Below are 17,221 nucleotides of genomic sequence, written 5' to 3' on the forward strand. Positions count from 1 at the left end.
CCGATGACGCAGATCCGGGCGGCGCCCCGCATCGCCTCCACCGGCGGCCGGCAGCAACTGCAGCCTCCAACCCCAACCTGTCGCTGCTGCCGCTGCTGCTGAACGTCTTCATGGACAGTGGGACAATACAATCTGACCTGCAGTGATGTAGGGAGATGGCAGGAAAAAATGTTTAAGGAAAATCAGTGATGATCTTATTGAATGGTATTTATTCACAAAATGCTGGAGTAACTCAGCAGGTCAGACAGCATCTCAGGAGAGAAGGAATGGGTGACGTTTCGGGTCGAGACCCTTCTTCAGGCTGGAATGGTAGCCCACTCCTTCAGAATAAAAGGATGTACCTTTAGAAACGATACGAGGAGGAATTTCTTTCGTCAGGGTGGCGAATCTGTGGAATTCGTTGCCACTGACAGCCGTGTAGGCCGAGTAATTTGATATTTTTAAGGCAGAGGTAGATAGATTCTTGATTAGTACGGGTGGTATGGGGAGAAGACAGGAGAATGGGTTTGAGAGGGAGAGATAGATCAGACATGATTGAATGGCGGAGTAGACTTAAAGGTAGACACAAAATGCTGGAGTAACTCAGCGGGTCAGGCAGCATTTCAGGAGAGAAGGAATGGGTGACGTTTCTTTCAAGACCCTTCTTCAGACAGATGTCAGGGGAGGGGGCTGGACAAAGATAGGATGCAGTCGGAGACAGGAAGACTGGTGGGAGAACTGGGAAGGGGGAGAATGAATGAATGAATGAATGAATGAATGAATGAATGAATGGATGGATGGACGGACGGACGGACGGACAAACGAATGAATGACCGACCGACCCAAGTATGCATATAGAAAGAATGTGCCTTGGTGCTCTGCTCACAAATGACAACACAAACATACAGTTAACAATTAAGAATAAAGCATAAACACATCAAAACAATAAGGATACACCATTAAGGTCTAAACATGTGGGTGAAAATAAACCAGAGCAAAAAAGAGACTACAGACTTTGGTTATTGAGTAGAGCAACTGCTCGTGGAAAAAAGCTGTTTTTATGTCTGGCTGTGGCTGCTTTGACAGTCCGGAGTCGCCTTCCAGAGGGAAGTGCTTCGAAGAGTTTGTGGCCAGGGTGAGAGGGGTCAGAGATGATCTTGCCCGCTCGCTTCCTGGCCCTTGCAGTGTACAGTTCGTCAATGGGGGGAAAGGTTGCAGCCAACAACCTTCTCAGATGTGCGAACGATCCTTTGCAGCCTCCGGATGTCGTGTTTGGTGGCTGAGCCAAACCAGACCATGATGGACATGGTGAGGACGGACTCAATGATAGCAGTATAGAATTGGACCATCATTGTCTGTGGCAGATTGTGTTTCTTCAGTTGCCACAGAAAGTACATCCTCTGTTGGGCCTTTTTGACTGTGGAGTCAATGGTGGCCCCCCATTTAAGGTCCCTGGAGATGATGGTTCCAAGGAACTTAAATGACTCCACAGATGTGACTATAGTGTTGTTGATGGTGAGTGGGGGGAGGGGGATCTCTTCGAAAGTCTACAATTAGTTCCACTGTCTTGAGAGCATTGAGCTCCAGGTTGTTGTGATGGCACCAGGACGCTAGCTGTGTTACTTCCCATCTGTAGGCAGATTCCTCCCCATCCTGGATTAGTCCAATCAGGGTAATGTCATCTGCAAACTTCCACAAGTAGGGACTATCTGAAGTTAGAGAAGTCAATGTTCATACTGCTGGGGTGTAAACTATCCAATCGAAATATGAGGTGGAGGGGGAGTTGAAGTGCTGAGCCACCGGGAGATCAGGTAGGTTAAGATGGACTGAGCTGAGGTGTTCAGCGGAACGATCGCCGAGCCTGCGCTTGGTCTCGCCGATGTAGAAAAGTTGACACCTGGAACGGAGTAGACCTGATGAGCCGAATGGTCTAATTCTGCTCCTATTATTTGTGAACACTCCTATTTCAATGTCCTTGCATGGAGTCTTTCTATTTCTCTTTCTATAGAGATTCATTAAAACACAGATTAGTTCACAATAGAACCATTAAACACTACTTGATGGAAGTGGGAAGATCTCCATAGTGAGCATGTCTTGGAGCTGCTCAGCAGACATATTGAGTGTCCTAACCCGATCCTCCGCCATATTGAGTGTGTTCCGGAACCGCCGGGCCGCCATATTGAGTGTGTTCCGGAACCGCCGGGCCGCCATATTGAGTGTGTCCCGGGCACTGCGGCAGCGGGCGGCACAGAGACGATGCGGTCGGTACGGAGGGTGAAGTCCGCGCTGACAAACCTCACCGTGAGTGTCTGCACCTCGGGGCGGGCGGTGGGTCAGTGGGCGGTGACCACCGCGCGGCGCCGGTGCCATCGGGCCGCAGGCGGAGGAGAGACCGGTGACTCCGGCGCCGCGGCCTCGCCCTCGGCCGGTGTCCGCTCGCCCGCCGTCTCCGGGCTCAGGATGGGTCTCCGCCGCTGGGCTCAGGATGGGTCTTTGGCGCCATGGCGCTGGAGCAATCTCCCCACCGCGGCTGGCTGCTCGGCCCAGCGGGAGCCATGGCCCGGGGTAGGACCTGGCCTCTGCTTGCCGATTGAAGGTCATCGGCCCACAGCCAGGCCTCCAGCAGCTGCCGGCCCAGCCAGTCCTTCACTGTCACTGACATTGCAGAGGTGCCCTCCCGCAGTTGTTATCCCTCTATATAGATAATATAAACTGTGATCGCCGATGATCAGTTGAAGATTTGGTTCTTCCAACCTAAATGATAAGAATGTCATCGTTCTATCTGGTACACATGACAATAAAACACTCTTGACTTGAAATGCAGACATGAGAAACCCTAGATGCTGCAATCTGAAACAACAAATTGGGGTCTCGACCGTCCCTCTGCATCTCAGACGCTGCTCGACCCGCTGATTTACCCCAGCAGCTCTCCTTTGTTGCTCTAGATTCAGCATCTACAGCCTCTTGTGCTCCCCCCTCCCCTGTGCCTAGCCTTATCGCTCCAAACCTTTCCTATCCATGTTGGAGTTGTTATTCCTGGCTCTATCACTTTCTAGAGTCATCGTTATACAACATTGGAAACTGGCCCTTTAGCTCAACTTGCCCACGCTGCCGAAAATGCTCCATCTACACTAGTTCCACCTCCCCTGCTTTTGGCCCACCAGCCCTCTAAACCTTTCCTATTCATGTACCTGTCCACATTTCTTTTAAATGTCATTATAGTCCCAGCCTCAACAGCCTGGGGATGGCATCTCCTTCCATACCCTCTTGTGTGGAAAAAGTTATTCCGTGGATTCCCCTCTCAACCTTGAACCTGTGCACTCTAGTTTTAGACTTCCCTGCCCTGATGTGGACTAGTTATGCCTCGTTGTCACCGTCCCCTCAGCCAACAATGAACTATTGTACATTTCCTTGACCATCGTCTGCTTTGATCTGTCCTTTTCACACCTTACATGCTCTTTGTACTCTTCCATACCTCTAGCTTCCCTCTTCCCTTTCCCCTCTCAGCCTGAAGAAGGGTCTCAACCCGAAACGTCACCCATTCCTTCTCCCCAGAGATGCTGCTTGTCCCGCTGAGTTACTCCAGCATTTTGTGTCTTTCTTCAGCGTCAACCAGCAACTGCAGCACTGTAGTTATTCACCTCATCTATGCCCCTCATGATTTCATAATCCTCTATAAGGTCACCTCTCAGTCTCCTGCACTCTAGGGAAAATGTCCTAGCCTATACATCCCATTCTCTACTCAAACAGTTGAGACAACCTCTTAAATAATCTTTTATAGCATTCTTTCCCATTTAATGACTTCCTTCCTATATCAAGGTGTTGGTATTTATTATTGTCACATGTACCAAGCTACAGTAGAAAATCTTTGTTTTGCGTGCTAAGGGCAAATCTTGCCACACATGCGTTTAATCAAGGTGGTGCAAAAGAGACAGAAACAGAGTGTAGAACATAGTGTTACAGCCAGGACCGCAACGAAGTTGACTGGGAGATCAGAATCTGATAACAGCGGAAAGAAGTTTGAGTGAAAATTATTTTCCTCACCACTCTGTTAATTATCCTCAATGACAGTGTTTTAGATTATTAGTCTTAGTTACAGTCTAAGTAGGAATATATGATTTAGTTTAGAGATACAGTGTGGAAACAGGCCATTTGGCCCACCGAGTCTGTACTGACCAGCGGTCACCTGTTCACACTAGTTCTATCCTTGACACTAGGGACAGGTTACAGAAGCAAATTAACCTACAAACCTGCACGTTTTTGGGATGTGGGAGGAAACCTTTCAGGGGCCCTCAATCCATGCTGACTCTTGTGAATTTTTTATTTCAGGCAGCGAGGTTTTACTCGGCCAGACTCGCGCCCAGGAGTGAGTTTGCAGCGGCTGCGGAGAAACTCCCACCTCAGGAGCCAGAGGTCAGTGAGCACAAGCGCAGCTGAAGTGTGTTTACCCCACTCTTGAAGGTGTGCCCCTTAGAACAGATTGTTTGAAGGCCATGGCTTTATATAGCAGTGTGCCAGGCACCACCGAGGCTGCTGTCACCTGCACCTCCTCTGTTACTGCTGTCTAAATCATTCATTCAGCAAGCTGTGCATGACTTGAATATTTGCACCATTTTAAAAACTGTAATTGGGATCTGAGATGGATGGTCTAGGCTTCTCAGGCTGTCAGTTCACTAACCAGGTCAGTAACAGTGACCGTATCTGTTGGCAGCCCTGATTTGTCCTGGTCTTTTCTTGCTTCCTGTCCACCTCCCCCTCACGACAATCGGTCTGAAGAAGGGTCCCAACCCTAAACGTCACCTATTCATTTTCTCCAGAGATGCTGCCTGAATTACTCCAGCAATTTGTGCCTAAAGCAGAGATTGACAGGTTCTTGATTAGTGAGAATGTCATTGTTATGGAGAGAAGACAGGAGAATGGGGTTGAGAGGGAAAGACAGATCGGCAGCTTAGCTTGGTAAGCACATGTTGTTTGATCATTGGGAACACCAGAGATGCAAGGAACTGCAGATGCTGGAATCCTGAGCAGAATAAAAGAGTAAGTGCTGGAGTAACTCAGCAAGGAAAAGTTGTTTGTGGACACAAGGAACTGCAGAATGTGGAATCTTGCGTAGAACACAAAGTGCTGGAGTAACTCAGCGGGTCAGGCAGCATCTCTGGACGACGTTCTGGGTCAGGACCCTGGACAACGTTTATGGCGACGTTCTGGGTCAGGACCCTTTCTCTGAAGAAGAGTCCCGACCCAAAACATTGCCTAGCCATTTCATTCTCAGTATAGTACTGTGACAGTTCCAGAGAGAAAGTCCAATGTTGGCATTGGACATATGTTGGAAAATCGGACCATACCCTAGCTTATGGATGGACTGTGCAGAGGCCTGATAACAGAGGCGAAGAAGCTGTTCCTGAGTCTGCTAGTGCTGGACAGGAGCGGGGTGAAGAGGGAATGGCCAGAGTGGTCCTTCATTATAATGGTTACTTTCATGAGGCAGCATGGTGTAGATGGAGTCAATGTTGGGGATTCTGGTATGTGTGGCAGATTGAGTCTACGACTCTGCATGCATTTTCTTGCAGAAATAAAAGATGCAACTCAAAATCATGACAGTGATCTTTAAATAAATATAGTCAGGATTCAGCATTTCATATGGATAATAGCGTCTTTAATTCAATATTTCTCTTGCAGGTATCCAAGTTACCAAATGGATTGGTGATTGCCTCCCTGGAGAATTACTCACCAACCTCGAAAATTGGTGTCTTCATAAAGGCGGGCAGCAGATATGAGAACACCGATAACTTGGGCATCACTCACGCCCTGCGCTTGGCAGCCAACCTGGTCAGTGGAGACTTTCAGAAAACCTAGTCGGGAATATCTCTACACCTCCTTCAAAATGCCTTTCAGCTTTGTTTTAGACTGATTGAAAGATATAACATGGAACAAGGCCCTTCGGCCCACCAGGTCCAGGCCGACCATCGATCACTCGTTTACACTAGTTCTATATTATCCCACTTCCTCATCCACGCCACACACACGGGGCAATTTACAGAGACCAATTAACCTACAAACCCACACATCTTTGAGACGTGGAAGGGAACCGAAGCACCCAGAGGAAACCCATGCGGTCACAGGGAGAACATGCAGACTCCACACAGCACCCGAGGTCAGGATCGAACTTGGGTCTCTGGCACTGTGAGACAGCAGCTCTACTAACTGCGACACTGTGCTTATTCCATTTGCTGTAAATAACAGGGTTTTAATTAAGAGGTAGTTGAGTCCGGTGCTATAACAGCATTCAAAAGACATCTGGACAAGGATAGGAAAGGTTTAGTGGGATACTAGACCAAGTGGATCAGTTGGACCCAAACCTCTCCTGCATTGGTGAAGCACCCTCTACTCCCCCTCCCTCCTCCCCCTCCCCCCCCTCCATCCCCCACAACCCTTATCCTCCCTCCTCCTCCCCCCCCCCTTCCCTCCCTCCCCCCCCCTCCTTCCCTCCCTCCCTCCCTAGGAGATAGATTTAAACTTTAAAATGTGAATAGCTTAAAAAATATAACACCGATTTCAATGAAATTTCTTCCATTAGCACCAAAGGGATGACGGTGAGTAAGGTGGGCCTAAAATTGTCGCGCTATCGTGTACCGTTTGGGTGTAGTTCAGGAACAAACAAACAAACAAACGAGAGTTTTAGTATATAGATGAGCCAAACCCAGGCGGATGGGACGAGCTTAAATGGTGCATCATGTTCGGCATGGACGAGATGGGCCGAGGGGCTTTGGTTTACTCCCACATCCTAATGTAGGTTAATTGGCCTCCGTAAATTGCTCCTAGTGTGCAGGGAGTGGATGAAAAAGTGGGATAACATAGAACAAGTGTGAATGGGTGATCACGTGGACACGATGTTTCCATTGCTGTATCTTTCAGCCACTCAATTCAATCGAAAACCCATTCATTGGTCGGTTAGTTGAAATTGCCTCTGGTGTGAGGGGAGTAGAATTTAGGGAATTTACCAACGATAAAATGGTATTAGTGTGGGATTATTTGAAGGACAGACACAGTGGACTGAAGGGTTTGCTTCCATGCTGTATCATTCTAACTATGTCAGGCAGCATGTGCAAATAGAAAAAAAAAATCACGTTCTGTTTTTTATTAAGAATTTTGTCATCTGCAGATCTCGTTTTGGTCAATAGATTGTTTGTTTTTTTAACAACAGTCAAACTCTGATAGTTACCATTGCCTCCCAAGTTTTTTATCTCAAATTTATCACAAAGTAGTTTCCATGGCCAATATTTGATCGACATGCAGAGTGATTATTGTTTTACGTGTGTAAGGTTGAAATGATTGAACAATTGCCTGGAGCAAAAGTCTTTTAGTGGCTGATAGAAATTGATAAAGCAACATATGTCATTTTTAAGGAGGTTCATTGTGTAGCATCTTGGGGGAGGGGGAGGAGCAAAGTTGTTTGCATCTTTCTTGAAAAGTTCAGAGTTAATTGAAGTTAATTGACATCCTGTTCTGAGTTACAGACCACAAAGGGAGTTTCATCATTCAGAATAACCCGTGGCATAGAAGCTGTTGGTGGCAGCCTGAGGTGAGTCTGCTCCACGTGCTCTCTCTCCCCGTTTGACATCCTTGCAAACTAGACCATCATACAAACCAACCTCCCTTCCATTGTCTCCATTTACACTTCACGCTGCCTCGGCAAGGCATAATCAAGGACCAGTCTCACCCTGGACACTTCCTCTTCTCCCCTGTTCCCTCAGACAAGACGTACAGAACAGGTGTGAAAGCTACACACCTCCAGATTCAGGGACAGCTTCTAATCAGCTGTTATCAGGCAACTGAACCATTCTATCATCAACTAGAGAGTGGTCCTGACCTACCATCTACATCATTGGAAATCCTTGGACTTTACTGGACTGTATCTTGCATTAAACGTTATTCCCTTTATCCTGTACCTGTATACTATGGGCGATTTGATTCTAATCGTGTATAGTCTTTCTGCTGATTGGTTAGCACGCAAGAAAAAAGCTTTTCACTGTACCTCGGTACACATAACAATAAACTAAAAACATCAGTACCGGAGGGAACTACCTGTAACTGAGGCAACTTAATGTTGGGCAGCATCTCTGGTGCACTGTGCCGCACCTTGTGGTTCTAGCTGGACAGACAACGCACTTGACTCCAAGATAGAGCATTATGTTTTATTCTAAAAACTCTGACTGTTCCTCGAGTGTCAGTCACAGTACTGCACCACTGGAGGTAACATCTTTCAGATGCACTGTCAGATCAAGACTCTGTCGTCTTCTGTGGGTTTAATAGATTAAAGGAGATGTACTCAGAGAGTAGTGGGTGCCAAGAACGTGATGTCTCGGGTGGTTGTGGGTGCAGATACAATAGTGGCGTTTAAGAGACTGGATATGGAGAGATATAGATTACGTACAGGTAGATAAGAGATGTCTTGGCATCATGTTCGGCACAGACATTGTGGGGCAAAGGGCATGTTCTTGTGCTGTTCTGTACTATGTTCTGAGATCTCAAACATTATTCAAGGACAAGCAGAACGATAACCCAAACATTCCTCAGTCAGAGTCACTGAATTACTGACTAATACTATGTTGTTGCTGCGCTTCCTGTATTGCAGTAGTTTAGTAGTGTCTCATTGGCATTGAGATTATGAGAGATTGTGAGGAATAAACTATATAAAGTCAGACAATGTGCAGGCCACAATTGGGACAAAATTGTCTACAATGCATTATATTTTCAAAGTGCTTTGTTATTCCTCAGTCAAGTGTAATTTTCCAGTTGTGAAAATTGTGGAAGTCATGTTGCAGTTGTATAGGACTATGGTTCAGCTGCATTTGAAGTATGGATAAAAGTTTAAAAGAGATGTGCAGGGCAAGTTCGTTTACATAGAGGGTGATTGTGTTTGTAGAAACGCCACTGAGCTACAGCTGATATCAGGTAATTGCGTGGAGCAGTGGATAGGAAGGGTATCAAGGGAAATGGGCCAAATGCAGGCAAATGGGACTAGTTCAATACACCAGCTTGGTGGGCATGGAAATGGTGGGCCGAAGGGCTCTAAATTATCAATCCTTTCTGCTTTCGCAGTGTGACATCGACAAGAGAAAACATGATCTACACGGTGGAATGTATGCGAGACTATGTGTGAGTATTGAACGACTGTATCGTACATCACATCAACCCTGCCGGAGGTTGGGAGTTCACTCAAATGTTCTGTTGGAGGAGAGGGCCAGAGCAGTCAGTCCCTTGAACTTGCTCCACCATTCGGCTACTTTCTACCTGGTTTCCATTCTCTTATCTTGGATCTGTTTTTTTAATATCGTTGTTTAGCTAAACTCTATTGACCTCGGGTTTAGAATTATGAATTGGGCTGTTGTCTACTTTATTTTTGCTGTACCAATTTTTATGCACCATTCATTTGTTACTGTTAGTTTAACTGGGTGGTGTTGATTTGTTTGGATCAGCTGCATTTGTAGTATTTATTACATACAGTTCTGGTCACCCCATTACAGGGCAGATGTGGAGGCTTTAGAAAGAAACTTGAAAAGTGCAAAATAAAGTTACCAGAATGCTGCCTGGATTAGAGGGTATTAACTCAAAGGAGAAGTTGGACAAACTTATATTATTACATCCAGGACATGGAGGTTGAGGGGAGACCTAATGGAAGTATTTAATATTATGAGAGGCATTGATAGGGTAAACATTCTGAACCTTTTTCTCAGGGTGGAAATGTTAAAGACTAGAGGGGATAGCTTTAAGATTAGAGGGGCAAAATTTAACGGAAGGCAATTTTTTACTGAGGGAGTGGTGCCTGGAACGTGCTGCCAGAGGTGATGGTGGAAGCGGATACCATAGTGGTGTTTAAGATGCTTGAATAGGCACATGGATGTGCAAGGAATGAAGGGGCATGGTTTATGTGCAGTCAGAGGAGATTAGTTTAATTTGGCATCATATTCAGCAAAGACACTGGGCCAAAGGGCCTGTTCCGGTGCTGCACTGTGCTATGTGTCCCTTTGGGCCCATCACATGCAGCGGTGATGGGTTGTAAATAGCGCACACAGTAATCTGTCACACCAAGCCTTTGGGACAACTGCTTTCAACTCCCATCTGTGTCTCTGGTTTAATCATTTAATTTTCTCTCTTGTTCTCTGAAACCCGAGATGTTTCCCTGTGTTAATTCTTCATAATCTCCTCTGCCTGCACGTGATCCATATACCTCCATTCCCTGCATGTCCGTGCCTATTCAAGCCACTTAAACACCACTATGGTATCCACTTCCTCCATCACCACAAGCAGCCCTTTCTAGGCACTCACCACTCTCTGTAAAAACTTGCCGTCCTTTTCACAATGTTCATGCAAATTGTTGTGGGCTTCTAACCATTGTCGCTCTCTCTTCCCCCCCCCCCAGTGATACGGTGATGGAATATTTGATCAACGTCACTGCGGCCCAGGAGTTCAGGCCATGGGAACTATCAGAACTCCCTCCAAAGCTGAGACTGGACAATGCTGTGGCCTCTCAGAACACACAGTTAGGTGAGAGTCAATGGCCCGGATTGGACGGTAGTAAAGCAACTGGGTGCAAATGTGATCTTTGAAACGCTGAGGTACTGGACCGAGATCACCACTCTTTAGCAGCTGCACTGAAACAGCTTGGAGCAGGGTCACTGTAGACTGACCGTATTCACTTGGAGTTCACTAAGCGATGCCCTCATCGTTCATTTTAAGACCAGTCCCTTCTCGGGCTTCTGCAAGTAAGTATTTAATTGTTCCCTAAGATGCTGGAGTAACTCAGCGGGTCAGGCAACATCTCTGCTGAAAAGGAATAGGTGATGTTTTGGGTTGGAAACCTTCCTGTCAGTATAAATGACAGTTAAACACTCTTGACTCTCTCTTGACTCTGTTAATGTAATTTGGAGGTTTCACGTTCAAGTGATTCTTTACAAATCCACTGGGTGTCTCTGTAAGCTGGAAACCGCAAAGATCTTGAAACGGACACTAACACTGCCCCTGCTATTATGGCACAACTGGTAGAGGAGTTGCCTCACCATCGATCACCCTTTCACATGTTCTGTTATTCCACTTTTTCATCTACTTCCTACACACTAGGGGCAATTTACAGAGGCCAATTAACCTCCAAACCTGCACATTTTTGGGATGTGGGAGGAAACCAGAGCACTCGGAGGAAACCTACAAGGTCACAGGGAAAACATGCAAACTCCACACAGACAGCTTCCAAGGTCAGGATTGAAACTGAGCCTCTGGCACTGTGAGGCAGCGGCTTTACTAGGTGTGCCATTGTGCAGTTAGATTAGATTGGCATTGTGGTCGGTGGAGAGTGATGTGCCAAAGGGGCTGTTCCTCTGCCCTAAACTGCAACGGTCACAGTTTTCAGGTGCTGGGGCACCACTTCTACAATGAGGGGTGTTTTGGGGTAATGAACAGGCCGTCAGCGATCTCCTCCCTTCCCTCAGCATCCTATCTTGTATCCCATCTGGACAAGGGGATAGACTTCCTTCAGCTTACCTTTCTAGTTATCCACCCATGGTTGGACGTTGTTGTTGCAGGTGTCCTGGAGAACCTGCATGCCGCTGCTTATCGCAGGGCCCTGAGCAATCCCCTCTACTGCCCGGATTTCATGATTGGTCAGCACACCACAGAGCAGGTGAGAAGAATGCACCACAGACCGTCCACTCAAAAACCGTTGAAAGGAACAAATATTGATGTTTGTTGCTAATATGCCAGTGTGCTGTTGTGTCTCCATAGCTGCATCACTTTGTGCAAAGTAACTTCACAACTGGAAGGATGGCTCTTGTGGGGCTGGGTAAGTGTCATATTTGCACAAAATGTTCTACATTTAGATGTAAAAATGACACAAAGTGCTGGAGTAACTCAGTGGGTCAGGCAGCATCTCCGGAGAACACGGATAGATGACCTTTCGTTTCGGGACCCTTCCGCAGCCTGAGTCTGAAGAAGGGTCCCAACCCGAAACATCAGCCATCCACGTTCATCCAATGCTGGCTGACCCACTGAGTTACTCAAGAACACTTGTCTTTTTTGTAAACCATCATCTGCAGTTCCTTGTGTCTATATATTTAAACCTTCTTGATTAAAGTCATGGTACGCAATTTATTAAAAGGAACCAAATTCAGCTGTGATCTGTTTTGTGTTGGAAATCACTGCAGTATTGGCGAAGTGTCACTTGCTTTGTCCCTGAATCTGAGGTGGAGAGGTTAACATTGACATGATGCTGCAGGGTGTGGTTGCCCCAGGACCTGTGTCCAGTGTATTCATGTTGTTGCTCTTCTCCCACAGGTGTGAGCCACTCAGTTTTGAAGCAGGTGGGCGAGCATTACCTCAACATGAGGAGCGGTACCGGTGTGGCTGGGGCCCCGGCTAAGTTTCGTGGAGGTGAGGTTTGCCATTGGTGTGTGCAGGTTGCCGGCTGGAGGGAACTTCGCATCTCCAGCAGCAGAATCTGCCTGCAGAGAAACTAACAGCCCATGGCCAATTTTGGAACATTAACTGTGTCCTCAGGGGGCAGCGCAGCTACCTCATAGCACCGGAGACCCGAGTGTTATCCTGACTTGGGTGTGGTCTGTGTGGTTTGTTTGTTCTCCTTGTGATCATGTGGGTTTCCTCTGGGTGCTCTGGTTTCCTCCCACATCCTGAAGACTTGTGGGTTTGTAGGTTAATTGGACTCTGTAAATTGGCCCTATTGGTCCCTGCATATTGCCCCCTTAATACAAAAGCGGGGATAACTTGCAACTAAAGTGATCTTGGCCTCGGCTCTAGAGGAGTTTAACAAAATGTCTGTGTAAGGAATAGGCTGCAACATTTCAGGTCCCAGAGTTTGAAGAGGGGTCCTGACCCAAAACGTCACCTGTCAATTCCTTGCCCAGATGCTGCTTGACATGATGAGTTCTTCCAGCATTTTGTGTTTTGCTCAAGATTCCACCATCTGCAGTTCCTTGTGTCTGCGATTACAATAAATTCCAGTCCAAGTGTAATAGATTAAATGAGAAATGTTAGTGAGAATGGTTAATGCTATCTTTCTGTACAACTCAAAATATATAGTATGTAAATAACAACATAACTAGATATTTACTTGAAAAATGTGAACCAGTATATTCTTTAAAGGTAGGCACGTGACAGATGAAACTGGTGTCACTAAGGTGAGAGGTGGCCTTCCATACCTGTGGTGATTTGTTAATTGTGTGCCCGCAGGGGAGATCCGTGATCAGAAGAATGGCCCCCTGGTTCACGCGGCCGTGGTAGCAGAGAGTGCAGCCACTGGGTCGCCCGAGGCCCTGGCGTTCGGAGTCTTGCAGCAGGTTCTTGCTGCTGGACCTTACGTCAAGAGGGGCAGCAATGCGTCCAGCAAGTTGTATCAGGCAGCCCTAAAGAAAAACACAGGGCCATTTGAAGTGAGTTTTGCTTCTGCAGTAAAACATTTCTTTAAATCTGCATTTGTTTCCTCTAACTTTGTCTTGCAACATAATCTTCATAATCTTACCAACAGGTTTCAGCATTCAATGCCAGTTACTCTGATTCTGGGCTGTTTGGCATCTACACTATCTCGCAATCTGCTTCTGCAAGTGATGTATGTATCATCCGTGGTGTAACACAGCACAACAAAGGAACAGGCTCTTCAGCCCACAGTGTCCGTGCCGAACATGATGCCAAGATAAACTAACCTCCTCTGCCTGCACTTTATCCATATCCCTCCATTCCCTGCAAATCCATGTGCTAATCTAAAAACCTCTTAAACGTCACAGGAATCCTTGTTGATAATATCCTCAAATCTAGCCCAAATTCTGCCACTTCCTGTTAGTGTCCAAATCTTTATCCATCTCATAGTCAAACAACGTGGAAACAGGTCCTTCGGCCCAACTTGCCCACATCAACCAACAAGTCCCATCTACACTAATTCCACCTACCTGCATTTGGCCCATATCCCTCGAAATCTATCATATCTATGTACCTGTGCAAATGTTTTTTTAAACTTGTGATAGTACCTGCCTGAACTACCTCCTCTGGCAACTTGTTCCATGTACCTACCACCCTTTGTGTAAAAAATATGTTGCCCCTCAGGATCCCTGAAATCTTTCCCCTCTCACCGTAAACCCATATCCTCTGGTTCTTGATTCTCCCACCCTGAGTAAAAGACCCCATCTATTCCCCTCATCTGCCGCAACTTGGTTAACGGGAACTGAGAATGTTATGCTACATAGGTTTGGCAATGCCAGAATAATTAGTAACTATCATGACTCATAAAAATATTTGCTGCTGTTTATTGCATTGAGTGAAATGTGTAAACTTTGAATTCCAGACGATCAAGGCTGCGTTGATCGAAATCAAGAAGGTTGTGGAAGGCAGTGTCACTGAGGCTGATGTTGCTCAAGCCAAGTAAGCCCAATAACTTTGCCCTTGAGTTTGCTGTCGTAAGATCACTGATATCGGGCCACTCACAAAGGAAACACCAAAATCCAACAACTCATCCTAGGCGGAAAGTTTTAAACTCCACTGCAAAGATAGTTTAGATGAGTCCAAGTACAATAATAGTGGATACAGGGAAGCTGCAGAATATCCAGTGCCCAGCAGGAGGCAGCACTAAGTGCTAGAGGTTGGGTTTATTAGCTGATACTTGCATCATGGTCCATGGCAACTTTCAGTAGGGTTCAGGGGTTTAAGTTTATTATTCTCACGTGTACTGAGTGACAGTGAAAAGGCTTGTTTTGCGTGCTAGCCAATTCAAATTAGGCAATACTATACATCAGCACAATAAGCCAAACCCAAATATAAAAGGGGAAGATACAGATTGCAGAATATAGTTCTCAGCATTCTAGCACATCAGTTCCAGAGACAAAGTCCAGTCTGCAATGGGATAGAGGTGAATCGGACAGTACCTATTGTTGACTGCCAGGTCTGAGTACACAGAATGGCTTGCTCAAGCTAATGTTAGACATAATTGAGAATAAAATCCCTGATGTGAGCTGGAAATGCTTACAGCTAGAGCCTTCTAATCCAGGCATTATTCTGGTAAACCACTTTTGCACCCTCTCCAAAACCTCCACATCCTTCCTGCAATGGGGCGACCAGAACAACTCACAATACTAGAGGTGTGGCCCAACCAAAGTCCTATAAAGCTTCAACGTGACTCCCTGACTCAAGTACTCAAGTTTGATTCCCAGTCACCAGAAAGGGGTAGGATGGGCAGCGTTTTGATGGCTGTGCTGAATGTTGAAAAGCCTTTGTTTTGAGCATCTTGTTTGATGGGTGTGGGTTGTTTTGCAGGGACCAGCTCAGAGCCAAGTGGTTGATGGACGTCGAGACGTCTGACGAGCTGCTGGATGAGATTGGCTGCCAGGCGCTGGAGACGGGCACGTTTGTAGCCACTGTGGATCTGGTTCAGCGGCTCAACTCTGTGTCCGTCACCGATGTGGTGAACGTAAGTCCCGCTTTGAGTAGTCAATAGGGTTTAATTGTCATATGGACCGACAACAGAACAATGATATTCTTACTTGCAGCAGCTTTACAGACAAATCAACACGGATGAATAAAATCATCAAAAAAAATGTCAACGTTAATAATACTAGAGGAAAAAGTCCTTAGTGCAACCAAAGAACATCATAGATGTTCATCGAACGTCATAGATGCCGAGGCCAGTGTTGTGTAGTGTTCAATAGCCTGAAGGCTGTTGGGAAAAAGCTCCTCTTGACGGATGCTGGAGTAACTCAGCGGGTCAGGCAGCAACTTTGGAAAAAAGGATTAGGTGATGTTTCAGGGCCGAAAAGCTCTTCTCAAACTTGGTCATGGTTCTCAGACCTCTGTACCACCTTCCCAGGAGTAAAGTTAGGACCATGGCCAGGGTGGTGTAGGTCTCTGACAATATTTGCTGCCTTTTTGAGGCAGTCCTATAGTTCCCTTTGATGGTGGAGAGGTGGTACCTTTGATGAACCGGGCAGAGTCCATCACTCTCTGTAATCTCATTCATTCCTGGGCGTTGAGATGCTGAACCAGGCCGTGATGCAACCAGTCAGGGTGCTCTACCGTACACCTGCAGAAGTTCAGGTATATTCATCAACATACAATCTTGTAAGGAAATAAAGGCGTATTGTCAGTACATTGCTGTCAGTGACACTGATGTGTCCCTCACCTCCCTGCTGTTTTCTCCACTTTTAAGGATGGTCATTACCCTGCCCAGTTGTCTACGTGTGTCTACGCTCAGTTAGTGCTAACGACCGTTGTGTAGGTGGACATGGGCGCAGGGCCCCATCTCCATCCTTAGCCTGACTTACCTTCCCAGTAAACTGAGCAGGAGGACTCTATCCAGTCCAGGGTTGGAGAAAACAAGAGTCCAAGTCAAAGTATTGCACTTCATGTACGGGATGTTTTGATGACAAGGATGTATTGCCCCTGAAATAATAAAATACTAGCTACTGTACAAATACAACCACCTGCTTTTCTGATCAGATTAGTTTGGGCCTGTTGGCCCAGGAATGTAGGAGCATCTCTGTGTACACCTGACAGGGGCCATAAACCACTGGGTCACAGGGGACACCTCTCCCAGCTGAGCATTCGGGATTACTCGGTGTCATCCTCTCATTGTAACTGTGGTTCAGCCTTGGGTGGTGGAGACTGTGTGCACGGTGTCTGACAGTGGAGTCCGATGTTGCGGTTCAGCTGCTCCCCTCTGCAGCACTGCTGGGAGATGTGCATTCACTTGGGGCCACTGCAGTTCCGCGAGGGGCTGTAACCCCTCACGTTTTAGTTCAACCTGTCACTGATGGCTGATGGGACTGGGAAGAATTAACATTCAGAACAAATTTCTGCATTTACACAGGCCCTTAACTGGGAAAACCATTGGAATGAAAATTGGGAAGTCAAATACCATTCCAATTTTGAAATGACTATTTCAGAGGCTTGTTTCAGAGATGTCACACTAACCCTAGAAACACTGTTGCGCCCACTTTCTAATGCAATCCCTCTCTGCTTTACAGGCTGCAAAAATGTTTGTCTCTGGGAAGAAGTCGATGGCCGCCAGTGGCAACCTGGCAAACACACCGTTTGTTGATGAATTGTAAACTTGTTCCGCAAACCCATCTAACCTGACTGAGTTGTATTGGCACGGTCGCTGCTAATAAAGTATATATCATTGTCCCAGAAAAGTCTCAGTATCCTTTATTAATGCAACAACGAGTTAGAGGAGAACAAATACCTAATGTTT

At 46.5% G+C, this 17,221-nt stretch overlaps 1 protein-coding gene across 1 annotated transcript; it reads left to right on the top strand.

Annotated features, from left to right (window-relative positions):
- Nucleotides 1-2,157: 2,157 nt before the first annotated feature.
- Nucleotides 2,158-17,162, top strand: uqcrc2b (ubiquinol-cytochrome c reductase core protein 2b). The gene is made up of 14 exons (XM_078418532.1): nt 2,158-2,280; nt 4,309-4,392; nt 5,659-5,808; nt 7,497-7,561; nt 9,082-9,138; nt 10,403-10,527; nt 11,559-11,656; nt 11,758-11,815; nt 12,307-12,402; nt 13,219-13,418; nt 13,514-13,594; nt 14,324-14,400; nt 15,289-15,442; nt 16,995-17,162. Exons 1-14 carry the CDS (start codon nt 2,236-2,238, stop codon nt 17,076-17,078), a joined length of 1,374 nt encoding a protein of 457 aa, XP_078274658.1. The 5' UTR covers nt 2,158-2,235; the 3' UTR covers nt 17,079-17,162.
- Nucleotides 17,163-17,221: the final 59 nt, after the last annotated feature.

This window comes from Rhinoraja longicauda, chromosome 21 (genome assembly GCF_053455715.1).
Source record: "Rhinoraja longicauda isolate Sanriku21f chromosome 21, sRhiLon1.1, whole genome shotgun sequence".
In the NCBI taxonomy this organism is placed as follows: domain Eukaryota; kingdom Metazoa; phylum Chordata; class Chondrichthyes; order Rajiformes; family Arhynchobatidae; genus Rhinoraja; species Rhinoraja longicauda.

Coding starts and splice junctions, on each gene's coding strand:
- uqcrc2b (XM_078418532.1), top strand. CDS start 2,236: ATGCGGTCGGTACGGAGGGTGAAGTCCGCGCTGACAAACCTCACC. Junction 4,393..5,658: donor TCCCACCTCAGGAGCCAGAG/GTCAGTGAGCAC, acceptor TTTCTCTTGCAG/GTATCCAAGTTACCAAATGG. Junction 14,401..15,288: donor GCTGATGTTGCTCAAGCCAA/GTAAGCCCAATA, acceptor GTTGTTTTGCAG/GGACCAGCTCAGAGCCAAGT.